General features: G+C 34.0%; 1 protein-coding gene across 1 annotated transcript; it reads right to left on the reverse strand.

Moving 5' to 3' along the window:
• Positions 1-7,781: 7,781 nt before the first annotated feature.
• LOC113235389 lies at positions 7,782-12,480 on the reverse strand. The gene is made up of 4 exons (XM_026471069.1): positions 12,271-12,480; positions 10,395-10,532; positions 9,199-9,352; positions 7,782-8,389 (listed from the first exon to the last, which is right to left on the reverse strand). Exons 1-4 carry the CDS (start codon positions 12,317-12,319, stop codon positions 8,260-8,262), a joined length of 471 nt encoding a protein of 156 aa, XP_026326854.1. The 5' UTR covers positions 12,320-12,480; the 3' UTR covers positions 7,782-8,259.
• Positions 12,481-13,002: the final 522 nt, after the last annotated feature.

The raw sequence follows: 13,002 nt of genomic DNA on the forward strand, positions 1-13,002 counted from the left end.
CACACACACACACACACACACACACACACACACACACACACACACACGCGCGCGCGCGCGCGCGCGAATTCAATCCCTCAGAAGATGAAACAAGGTAAAAATATTTGTATGAAAAAACGATTTCCTTGCACTTACAAAGCTCAAACATAGTACAAATATTGACAGACTGACATAACATTTTTTTTTAACACATAATGATACTTTCAGTACAAAACAAATAAATACGTGTTTCAGTGTTTTCCAAAAGAACTCCTAATAGGGATACATTTAATTTACATTCCTTACATTGGCAAACTGGATTTTTTTTCATCTGTGTCTTAGTAGTATATATACAATATAAAGCATGTAGAAATTTTACACTGACGAAGTTGCGGGCAATAGCTAGTATAGTTATAAAAATTTAAAAATACATGAACCAAAACATTAATAGGTAGATTGAATGAGAGCATAAACTTTCATAAATTCTCACAGGTGGCGCTACGGCCAGAAAGCCAATACAAAGATCCACATAAAAGCACATACAAAAATTTGTAACATCTGCAGTCTCGATCGTAGCTCAGTTGGTTAGAGCGGTAGCCACGTTGGAGTGACAGACGCTGGTTCGAGTCCAGTCGGATCGAAGGAATTTTTCTTTGTCTTCGTTCGATCTTTGTGTCAATAATAATAACAAATTAGTGGACTTATTTCACAAAAGTAGATGAATATCATGGTAATAATAACTTTTTTATTTTTAAATCAACGCGCTAATCCATCATTATTGCCCATTTATTTCCCTCCAAATTGCACTCCCCATTAGTAACACTTTATGGATCAATTCGAAATAAATAATTGATCACTATTAGGTATTGCAATTAACTAAATAGCTTCTACTGATTGGGTACAATACAAAGATAACCATCTTTGTATTGTATCTCGTAGCTTTTCATCTATTTATATAAGGCAAACAATAGGATGCAATATCATAGTAATGACAAGAAAGCTTTTAATATATTAAATTGTTGATTCCCATTAACACCCGTTCATATTATTTTAGTCTACCAATGATTAGAAATGTTTATAAAATTTGAATTGAATGTGTTTTCAATATTCTTTTCGATACAAAAATGTACGGGTATGAGCAGTGTTGATGCCAGAGACCTAGTATCCCTCAGAAAATTTACACCTTAGTATACTGTATCTTCATTAGTTGCATCTTCTGTATTAACATCATGCCCTAAATACAAGAATGTATTATTTAGCCGCGGCTGGGGTAATATTACTCATTGTTACATTTCTGTATAACGCAATACACGTACGGTTTCTGAACAAGAATGACAACGTTGCTTTTTATATTAAGATGCAGGAAATATACAGAATATTGGATATAAGCCACTGCAAGCCTATAAATACAATTTTGTTTAAAATGCACGGGTTCGCAATCATAACAACAGCTGGAATAGCCATTCTAATACTTATCATAACACTGTTTACACACAAAGAATTAACTTTCGAATATATTACTCTCCTTTTGTCCTACGGCAACTTCATGCTTGAAATGTTCTACTGTACGAACGTTGTAGCTTATTTCTATCTGAGAGCACATGTCATCAATATAATCATGGAAAATCATATTCATGGTCAACCTACAAAGGTTCACACGGCATCGAATTCGGACTTAAAGTTTTTAGCTTTACAATCGCATAATTTCGTAACAAGTGATACAGATGCTTATTTAGAGAAAATTTTTGAATGCTTTTTGAAATATCAAGGCCTGTACAGGTTCCAGGTAAATTTAAATTACTTACTACCTACCTTATACATAGGTATAAAAAAATCTGGTCCGTTTCCGATACAATTTCCGAAATTTTTTCAGGTTCTTCTCCATTTCTTTGGTTTCGTCATATTTCGGGGACTCTGTGCGCAGTTTGCGATAAAAGGGATAAAAGCAAACGTAAGAAATTTTTCCAGGAGCCCCATAGTGTGGCATTCAATAAATAAATTATAAAAACAAAACATTAAATTAACGTAAGTAGTATATAGTCATAGAAAAGCCGTGGTAATCTAATGGTTTGACCAATCGCCTCTCAAGCAGAGCCCGCGGGTTCGAATCCGGGCTCGTACCTCTGAGTTTCTCGAACTTTAAGTGCGAAAGTTATTTTGAAATTTACCATGAACTTTTCGGTGAAGGAAAACATTGTTATGAACTTTGACGTGCTCAAAGAAGGTTCACAACCCTCGGAAAACGTGTGAAGTCCCCAACCCTCAATGAGCCAGCGTGGGGACGATGGCTTAAATTCTCGCCTAAGAAGAAACCCGTGACCAGCAGTGGGACGTACAAATGAGTTGATGATGAATATGTTGTAATAATAAAATATTTTCTTATTTCAGATCCTACAGTTGTTTGAGAGCATAGTTGTTTTAACAATGTTGCTAATTGGTTTTCTCGTCCTAATATTTCACTATATCCGCCTACAACTATTATATATGGCTATAAGAGAAAGTAAGAGACTCTGTGTACGTGTCATGTCGATGTACTTTGATGGTAAGTTTCTGCAATATATTAGCTACTTTACCTTACTACGTAAAATTCACCCGGGCCACCTCAGCCATTGTAGAATTATTATTAATAAAAAATCGACATAAATTAATAATAAAGCGATACCGCATCACTCTTTTCTCTTATTTTTACAAAGAACAATTATATTATAAGATTATGGCTTGAAATAAGAATACCTACCGCCTAACTTAAATTATTAGTTTTTTTTTATTTGAAAAAAAAACTGAGTTCTAAAGTTTGTGAACTCCAATAAATTGGATTCGTCCTCTAATTTGTCACCTTTATACATAGGGCGCACTATAAGTTTCCGGAACTGGCCACTTACATAAACAATATTTAAAAAGTAATTAGAACATTTGAAAATGGAACTCTGGCTGTAGAATACAGTTTGTTTCATCTGAGTGTCACTTGTTTTTACATTGTGGCGTCATTTCAGAAATTGGTAGTCTACATCACCACGGATTTAACTCGTGAAAATTTTCGTAGTATGATTTTCTACGATTTTAAGTGTAATGTAACAGCTCAGCGGAGCTTCGTTCGGCTGCAAACTGCTTTTGGCGATAAAGCACCATGCAGGGCGACTATTTATAGCTGGTTTGCAGAATTAATAATAAAATAAATAAATTAATAAATAAATTAAAACGCGGTCGGTGTGAATGGTCGCCCGTCCACTGCCGTGAACAACAAAGAAGTTGATGCCGTGCGCTGTATGATCAAAACTGACAGGCATGTGACATACCATGAGATTCAGGCATCTTTATAGGCATATATATTATAGGCATAAGTCAAATACAATCAATACTGCACAAACATTTGGGTGTGAAAAAGCTGTGCTCTCTGTAGATCCCACACAATTTGACTGAGGCTCAAAAAACGGATCGCGTCACTTGGTGCCATAGATTTAGTATATCCATAGATTGGCCCTGAAATATTGGAGACGAGACCAAAACAAAAATGCATCTGTGTGCGTATAATGTGCATGTGTGCAAGATGAATAGTGTTGCACTGATCGCCATTCACTGATTTAATTTTAATATCGATTAACATATTACACCGGATTCTAACAGCAAATATAGGTTTATTCGCACAATAGTGAGATTTAAGGACAGTTTCTGCATTTTTTTCAAAACTTTAGGCTCAGTAGTTTCGAAGATAAAGGGGAGAATGATCAATTTTCGTCTATTTTCTTAAACAATTTAAAAATATTATAAATATATACTTGAGAACCAGAACGTAACTTTACTCTTTGCTTGCCTCTAAAGGAAAAGCATTTATCCTCAAAGTGTTTGCTGCATATTTTTGAAAATTTTTTGGGAACCCAGTCTTTAGCATTATAAGCCATTTCTGTCGTACTTCAATGTTTTGAGAAAATTTGAATTAACAACAATAATTAACATAAAAAAATGGGCGCCTCAACTACGCTATTAAAATAAATTTTCGTTTTAATGTAGACAAAAAATAATGGACTAATGCAATATTAATTAAATATAAAGTACTAAAACCAGAAATTTCTGATTCGATAATATTAAGTATGAAGATGATTTCGGCTGTATGCAAGCCACGCCTTTGCCTTTCTTTTTTTCAGTTAATGACATCTCGATAACATATTACCGATTGCGTCAATCTCTATGAAAGTGGGGTTATGAATTTCAGAAATTCACGTATTTGATATATTTTTTTCATTGAATTCGTATACATTTGTGTTATTACTGCATTTGAATGGTATAAGTTTACGGATATATTTATGTAAAAAACTTTTGTGGTAGTGCTTTTAGACAGCTAAAAATTTAAATAGTACTTAAATGTGAAATGTACAATTCTGCGAGTTTTCCTATTTAAATGAGTTACATCCGGGCACTGAACATGTTACCATGACTAATAAAAGTCCGTTTAACACTATTTCACATTTTAAAACCAATTATTTTTCAAAAATAAACGAAATTTGTTTCGTTGTCAGCTGACCCTAGGTTCATTCAGGCTCATAGCGTATAATGAAGTGGTCTCGTCTACCCATCTCGCTCTAACATACGTGTATACTAACGCTCTTTCACTTGCATTGCCAATCTATGGGTACCTATATACTAAATCTATGCTTGGTGCAATGCCATGCTTACCAAATTCAACGAAGGGGCGTCAAATTTGGTGTGGGACATAGTAACAGGTGACGAAACATGAATTTATAGTTACAATCCCAAAACAAAGCAGCAATCGAGCGTATGGGTCTTTCGAGACAAGCCGAAATCTTATTCTAAGCCGAAACCAATCAAAGTGGCGCAAAGTCTCTCTCTAAGCGGATGATTGCTTCTTTTTTTAATAAAACTGCACACGGGGCAACTATTGCGTTGAAAGAATCGTCGTAGCGTGATTAGTGATTGGTACACGACCATTTGTTCTAAAACCACTTTTATTTACTTGTTTCAAGACCATTTGTTAAAAATAACTGTAAACGCCGTATCATCTTGCACCACGGTAATGCCAGTTCTCACACGGCCAGCCAGACAAATGAATTTTTGAAGGTGAACAACGTTGACCTTATGAGCCGTCTCGCGTACAGTCCCGACCTGGCACCTTGTGACTTTCATTTATTTCCAAAAATTAAGAACCCGTTACGCGGTCAACGATTTTCATCACCTGAAGAGGCTGTCGAAGAGTATGAAAAACATGAAAAATATGTTTCAGAGATTGTCAAGGAGGAGTGGCAGAAGTGTTTTCAAAATTGGTTCATTCGTATGAAAAAGTGCACTAACGCTAACGGAGAATATTGTGAGAAACAATAAATTCATTTCTGACCATTTACAGTATTTTTTTTCTTATTCAGTCCGGAAACTTTAGTGCGCCTCACGTAGTAGGAATATTTTATTAAAATAGTAACCAAAAAAAAAATCGTCGAAATCGGTTCACAAATGTCACAGCATAACACACACAAAATACAGTTGACTTGAGAAACTCCTCCTTATTGTGAAGTCGGTTATAAAGAGTGACACTTTTAGTAGCAATAGAGCTCCTTGTGAAAGAGTTCATCCAGGGAAGTACTGCCACCTTACCTATTTCCATCACCAAATAGTAATGTGAGCATTACTGCGTTCCGGTTTTGAAAGGTAAGGGTGCTGGTGAAAGTACAGGCACATGGGACTTTTCAACCTATGTCTCAGGGTAATAGGCGGGGAGGCAGTGCAACTCAAATCTTTGCGATTTAAAGCTCGGAGTGGCACTACATCTGTTATGGACAGGCGTGTCGTTTACCATCAGGTGCACGACTTGTTCGTCCCATCACTGTATCATGAAAAAAAAACGCTTTTGAATCCGGAAATGGTTGTGCTAGTGATGTTTCACACATCAATGTTCGTTTTGTCTATAGATTACGGTAATTCCTTCACATCTCGCAACACGTCTGGGGTTCAAATCTAACTAAATAGACTTTGTTTAGAACTTTTGACTGATCATATTAATTTTTATTACCTCAGGGCCCATAAGAGTAAAGGCTAAGAAAATGTACAAAGCAATACAAGAGAACGCGCCAAGTTTCTTTGTATACGACATGTAGTACATGGAAGGGAGTGTCGTACCTAGAAGTCTCAGTTTGATGACTAATATACTTGTCACACTATTACAGTTTGCATATTTATAAATGTAGAAGTATTATTTGCAACAGCTTAGCAACAACGCACTAGTCCGAACACAATAGCAGCCATATTGATTGAATAAATTTAATTCACCTGCAATGCCAAGCCTTTAAGAAATCAAACAATCATTAACATGGACTGGAATTTGGGTTCCCCATTTGCACGGCAAGTTAAAATTTTAGGCAAGGCCAGTTCTTGGATTCCCCATTCAATGTTTTATTTCTTTTGGATATGAATTTATGGAAAAATTGCGCACCTAATGTTCATTTTACACTGCGCATTAGGTGCGCAATCTTTCCATAAACAGTATTTTAAAGAAATTAAACCAACAAGTCTAGGTAGATTTTGTACTGACTAATATCTTTATACAGAGCTTTTCGTCGTTAATAATACCCTTATATCATCAAATTTATGTACGTATTTCATTTTCCTGTGAATGTTTTGAAGGCTGACAAGTTAATATTATTTAGCTTTTATAAGCAATGTAATAAAACATCAACATATCTTCATCAACTACAATGAAAGCTGTAGATTATGAAAGTAAAATATTTATTAAAATTCAGAAGTGTAAACTTACAACTAAAAACAAAACGTGAGATTCAATGTCGCATCTTTAAGATTTCTAGTAAAAAACTACTTACATGAAAATATTATGTATCTTACTGTTATGTATATTAGTTAGTGTTATATATCTTACTCGATCTTATATAAATGCCATATGTATTCTAACATAAGACATCGACAGTCTTGCTTGTCTGCGTTTCTTTAAAACTCATAAATGTATGTGTTGCACAGTATATTGGTATTGTTTCATTTTGATGTAATATTGCACGACTCAGGACATTAAACTTACATATAATAAAATTATATTGGACGGAATAAGTCTGCTTAAAACTATTTATAGCTTGAGTGTAAATGGAAGCTACGGCAAATTTTACGCTTTTTCGTAACCTTTGTCATTAACAATCATCGGAAAAAGGTATTACACATATATATTTAGATATAGCTACAAGGACCAACATACGACGAGTTGTTAAAATCACCAAATATTAATTAATTACTTTTTCCGGATTCCGGGTGAAAGAAACTCCTCTCTTTATTCTATTGATGAAGATAAATAACCGTACATGGGTAAGGCCGTCAAAAATGGCACTTTTTCGTCATAAGGGGTCTTTTTAATAAAAAGTTTAAAATAATCTAGTGTGAAGATTTTCCTTTTAAAATATGACATTCCTGCTAGTGGTTCGAACTTATGGACATCTGTTATACTGTGTTTTTGGATTGAAATTAAAATTTTTTTGAGCGCGATCACAAGGATTCTCATGCAAAATTAAAATGTCCTAAATTCCCCACGTAAATAAAATTTTAAATTATTTTTTCTTAAGTTCTACTAGCAAATATCGCCGTTCCGTTATTATGCGGTATCTCACACTAGGGAGGGCGGGAGAGCGATCATTCTCGTTACCTTTTTATTTTACGTTTTAATAAAAGGTCCGTTAACTACTGCATTTTTTACATGGCAACATTAGAATTACTTTAAAATCCTACTTCTACTTTCTAGGTCAGTAGTTTTGTCCCACGATGCAGTAAAACCAATTCCTCAAATCCGGAATTCGAAACAGTAATTTATTAATATTTGGTGGTTTCAACAACTCTATGTCGCTCCTTGTAGTTGTTTCTATACATGTATCTATATATATGTGGAACACGTTTTTCCGATGATTAAATACAAAATTTCTCACGCATGTCTAAGGACAACGTTTGGACTCATCATTATGTAAATATATGATTGTTAACAACAATCCAAGCAAGCAAGAGTCCAAACTTAAGGAGCTGCTTAAGGATGATATTGTAGTGGCGTCATTTATTGTGTTGTTGTATCTATGAGTATAATGTTATGAAACCAACAACAATTTGTCCGAAAGTGAACGAGGACTGTGTTTTATATTTTCGTTTACTTAATTTAACTAAAATCGCAGCCATCATTGAGTTTGCAAGCCACTCTTGTTTAAATGGCCCTACTAAAATCATCCATGTCACTATACTATTGTAATGGACTATAACATATCAAGGACGGTTTTAAGTCGCGACAGATGATCATCAGAACAATAGAAATTTGTATAGGACCGTTCCAGATATTAGCAACGCCATTGACGCTGACACCGCGGATGAACCATTACATCTGTGATCCAGGAAACAGAAACACCATATTGTCTCATCATACCAGTCCCTGTAATAAAGAATTAAGTATTGTAAGAACCAGTTCCAGGAACTTAAACATAATAAATAATAAACAAAAACAATATCCTCACAATTGAGCATATATGAATATGCGTGTCCTTCTGCTTATTCAAAATTATTATCAATAATCTCGATTTTTTTAAACTGTTTCACCTCGACGCCAATTTAAAGTAAAAAAATATTGAAATTGAAAATTGAAAAATTGAAAAAATATTTAGGAATAGGATGTAACATTAAATAATAAAATTTAATTTAAAAAATTTGCCGTAAGAGCAAAGCCAGGCGATATGTTTAGTATTGCTATTTTTGCTTCTCTTTATCGATACTATAATATTTAACTTAATAAAAAATTATGTATGGATCCAGTTTATTATCAAAATAATGTGTCACCTTAGTGGCTGTTTCTAATTGTTTACATAATAGTTAAAAGTAAAGCTTTAGCCCCTAGTTTCTAAAAATAGCACTTCATTACACTTACGCCTATACACGAATGGTCTGGAGCATTACATGAAAATATTGTTTTCAAGTACAATTCAGATTATTAAAGTGGAAATATATTATTATAATAATACGATAATTTATTGCAACATGTTTTTAACAGTCTGAATATAAATACATTATGCCAGCATAACTCTGACAGCTAATATTTTGCAAAAGTTTATATTAATACCAGCCATCGCTTTATATGGGATTTTGGTATACCTTGTTAGATAAAAAATTATTATATATCACAGGAGTTATGACGAAATATGATGAATATAAACAGGTACACTGTATAATATAATATCTAAAACTTACCTCTTAATATCCAATTCCTTTATAGAGTTATTAACATAGTTAGCGAGGTTAACATCTCTAGCAGCTGGTCGACAGCCTTCGTAAGTATCTGCTGGTATGTCTGTACGGAATGCTCGAAAGTTGCTCAAACAATCACGTATCACTACTTCTTGAGCTGGTAAATATTCATAAATATTATGTTAATTTACAAAAATTTATGTGAAATACTTACAAAGCAATTTTAAGCTGCTCTTCACAAAAATTATCATGTTATGAATTGCATGGTCAAAAAGGCATCAAGCTCGATTCTTTGGACTTTGAACAGTTCCTACAGGTTTCAGTAGCGGCACTGAATTAAAGATTATGGCCCATCTAACTATAAAAACATACCCCTGGCATACAGAAATGACATATTTATAGAAAAATATGTATACCTACTTTATAATAATACACGCACACACTCATAAGCCCCACACTACGGAATCCCTGAATCGCGGGTGCCATGGACTCACATACTGCCCTCAGAACGAAAAAGAGCACAACTGCTGTATAAAGTACGTATAGTTGTGCCTTTTTTCGTTACGAGGGCAGCATAGATAACCACAAATTACACCCAAACTCACGAGAAAAATAAATGTAAGTCATACATATTTTTTTCCGGCCCGGGAATCGAACACGGGACTTCAACTTGGCAAACCAGCATGGTAACTGTTGGGCCACAGGGGCAGTTTCTTGCAATAGTATGTGTCGCTATATAGTGGGTACTGGGTGGGTACATTATGAAATAAAATAAAGGTTTTTTTATATAAAAAATGTACATTTGTGCAAAGTATTTGTGCGTTTTGTATTTACTGTTGAATCACCCAGACAACGATTTTGATCTTACATTCCTACTTCAACTGACCATGCAGGATTCGCACACGAGCGTGATGATAAATGTTTTAATAGAGTGGCTGAACTACAATAATCTAATTAGGGTTTTCATACAGTTAAAAATATGTTTCATACTAAATCTTTATTGCACTGTTACAAGTAAAACCGGTAAATTTTCAATATTTTCTCTACATTAAATAAAAAGTCGTTTATAACTGAATAATTTGATACTAATGTGGTATGCAAACATCCATTAACTGGGATTATGGGCAATTTACAATAAATCTTAAATGTTAAGCTTGACATGCTCTTGACACTGTACATAAAATTAATGCAAATATTACCTCCTTTTCTTTCAATTAGTTTTACACAGATGTCCTCATTCTCGGGGCAGGGATTGCCTAAGTACCCCATGCCTCGCCAGTTAAACTCTGTGCAGCCAGGAGTAGCTGCTGTACACTGGTAGCACCATAAAGCAAAACCTGAAATATACAAAAATGTTAAGTACAATGTATGTAAATGTTAAGTAGCCTCCACACATTTAAATCTAATGTAATATGTACAGACAACACCACATCAAGCTACACATTGTTCCATTGCTCTGGAGGTGATATTCAAAAAAATAGAGTGGTTTGCATTAATATTAGACATAACTGGTTGATGACTGTACCACCTCAGCCAACCGTGACCATAGGACCTGTAAAGGGCCTGAAATGTTGGTTTGTTTGAAAAAACAAATATACGCAATTCAAATCCGGAAAACTAGTTTTATTTCTTATGCATAACAATCGCGAAAACCTAAGAACTCGAAAAGTGTACATAATTATGAATACAAAGATCGAATACACAGAAATTTTTTTTTGTTCAACCTGGTGGGTAGCTAGCTAGGGTAACTAGCACCCACAACCACGCTGCACCATAGCATTGCTTTAACCATCAGAGCCACGGGTCAAATTCTCCTATGTGTCTTGTTATAGATCTTTGTACTGAATTTTGGTAGTCATAACCAAAGTAATGGAGTTATTCCAAAAAAAATCTGAATTAAGAAAAGTGTAATAGCTTGTGAGCTGTTGACTGTAAATGTGTATGTGTAAAAAATTTTGAAATAAAAATTATTAAATTTATTATTTATTATATTATTATGATTAATTACATTTATTATAATTAAAGTTTTAAAACCCCAATACAAAACTGTGTACTCCAAAATGTGAATAAATCTATAAGCTAGCAAGTTATAGAGACCAATTGAATGAGCACAAATACATTAGTTCAACTATAAGTAAAAATAGAAATGTTTTTTATTCCAAAAAGAAACAACACAGCACACATACATTTAACAATTACAAAACATCATTATAAAGTGAAAAAATCCAAATAATAAATAAAAAAGGGGAAAAACATAACAATTAATAATACACACAAACAGAAAGTAAATAACTATTATGATAAGCCATTAAGTGTGCATGATGTGTTGTTACAGAATCCGTAATCCACTTACTTTGGTGTCGTCTCACTGCATGTGAAACTGTGATAGTCTTTTTACAGATTGTCTTTGAAAGCACATAAAAGGAAAGCTTTGTATTTAATTTATTGTACAAATAGGGTGCGAGGAAGCAGAGGAAATGCTGAGAAAAACTGGTATTAACAGTTTGGGTTTGCCAGACATTTGTGACATTCCCAATGTTCCCATTCCATGTTTATCCATAATTGTATTGGGATCATATACAAGTAGGGAGTGCTTTTTGAGGATTGTGCTAAGTGCAAATAATTGTGTAATGGTAAGAACATCTCATAGATTGTAAAGGTCACTAGTTGGGTAACGATAAGGAAGACAAGCCCCCCACCTTCAAAATAGCAGATTGAGATAATGTCTTGTGTCCTAAGAAACAGGTAACCTTATTATTATTTCAGAATTCCATACATATTTTGTAATTATGAACTTTTTTCAGCATACATTATTCAGTAATGTACGGAAAAAAGTGTTCCATTATTTAATAAGTATTGGATGTCGGACTCAACTACATAAACTATTATATTAAAATTCACTTCTAATTCACCTATAATTATTAATACTAAACGAGAACATTTTCAATAATTGAACTAATTTATTGTAATGCAGTAACAAGGGAGGTTTATTTCCTGTTCAAACTAAGCTACCACACCTTTTTTGTGTCGGAACAGTAGATGTAAGCATAGAAGGTATTTTAAACATGAACTTACTTTCACCGAGAGTCGATAAAATCACAACCGAAATAATGTAGAGCCTCATTTCAGAGTAAAGATGTAACAGCGGTACAACACTGATTTAATTGAACACTGTTTACCGGTCAACAACCAACAACAAATAACAACAGCCAAACAGTCAGTCAAGTCAAGTCAAGTCAAGTCAATCTACGCTTAACCGCGCCCGTCCGTACCCGACCATTCTATAAGCACAGCACCGCACCCGCCCAAGTAAACCGTCAACATGACATTGACATAATGTCAATGGTCATATTTTTTTTATTAATAGTTTTGGCTTGGGTACAGGTCTTTTGAGCCATGTCTTGGTTTAATTATCGTTGTAGTTCTAAATTCTAATACTTTTCACTTTCTCTTATATCACTTAGTTCACTTATTTGGATTTATTAAACAGATCTTGTAAGCGGTGGGAGTCAATATTTATGTTTTACTTTCACATAGATCACATTATCTTCTATCACTTTGAATAATTTGAATTTATATTAGTGGAATTTTCAGGATAAAGTCTTTTCTAATTTGGTTTAAAATAAGGATTATAGTTCTAACTTTCTTCATCACTAGTTCTTTCTTCATTTTTCTTCATACCATACTTAAAATAAAAATAATCTTTGTAAACTCTGTACTCGTAACTTCAAAATCCCGCCATCTGTGTTCAATACATGGGCATGCCAAAAAAGTTTTGACGTTGGCTCCGCCCAAATTTGTGAAACA

Source organism: Hyposmocoma kahamanoa, unplaced genomic scaffold (assembly GCF_003589595.1).
Source record: "Hyposmocoma kahamanoa isolate Upper Pololo Valley unplaced genomic scaffold, ASM358959v1 87, whole genome shotgun sequence".
Taxonomy (NCBI): Eukaryota; Metazoa; Arthropoda; class Insecta; order Lepidoptera; family Cosmopterigidae; genus Hyposmocoma; species Hyposmocoma kahamanoa.

Bases quoted from the DNA above. Each gene is read 5' to 3' on its own strand.
- LOC113235389 (XM_026471069.1), bottom strand. From the start codon at position 12,319: ATGAGGCTCTACATTATTTCGGTTGTGATTTTATCGACTCTCGGTGAA. The intron at 10,533-12,270 runs GTAAGTTCATGT...TGTATATTTCAG, and splicing joins TTTATCGACTCTCGGTGAAA to GTTTTGCTTTATGGTGCTAC. The intron at 9,353-10,394 runs GTAATATTTGCA...AATATTTACCAG, and splicing joins ACTAATTGAAAGAAAAGGAG to CTCAAGAAGTAGTGATACGT.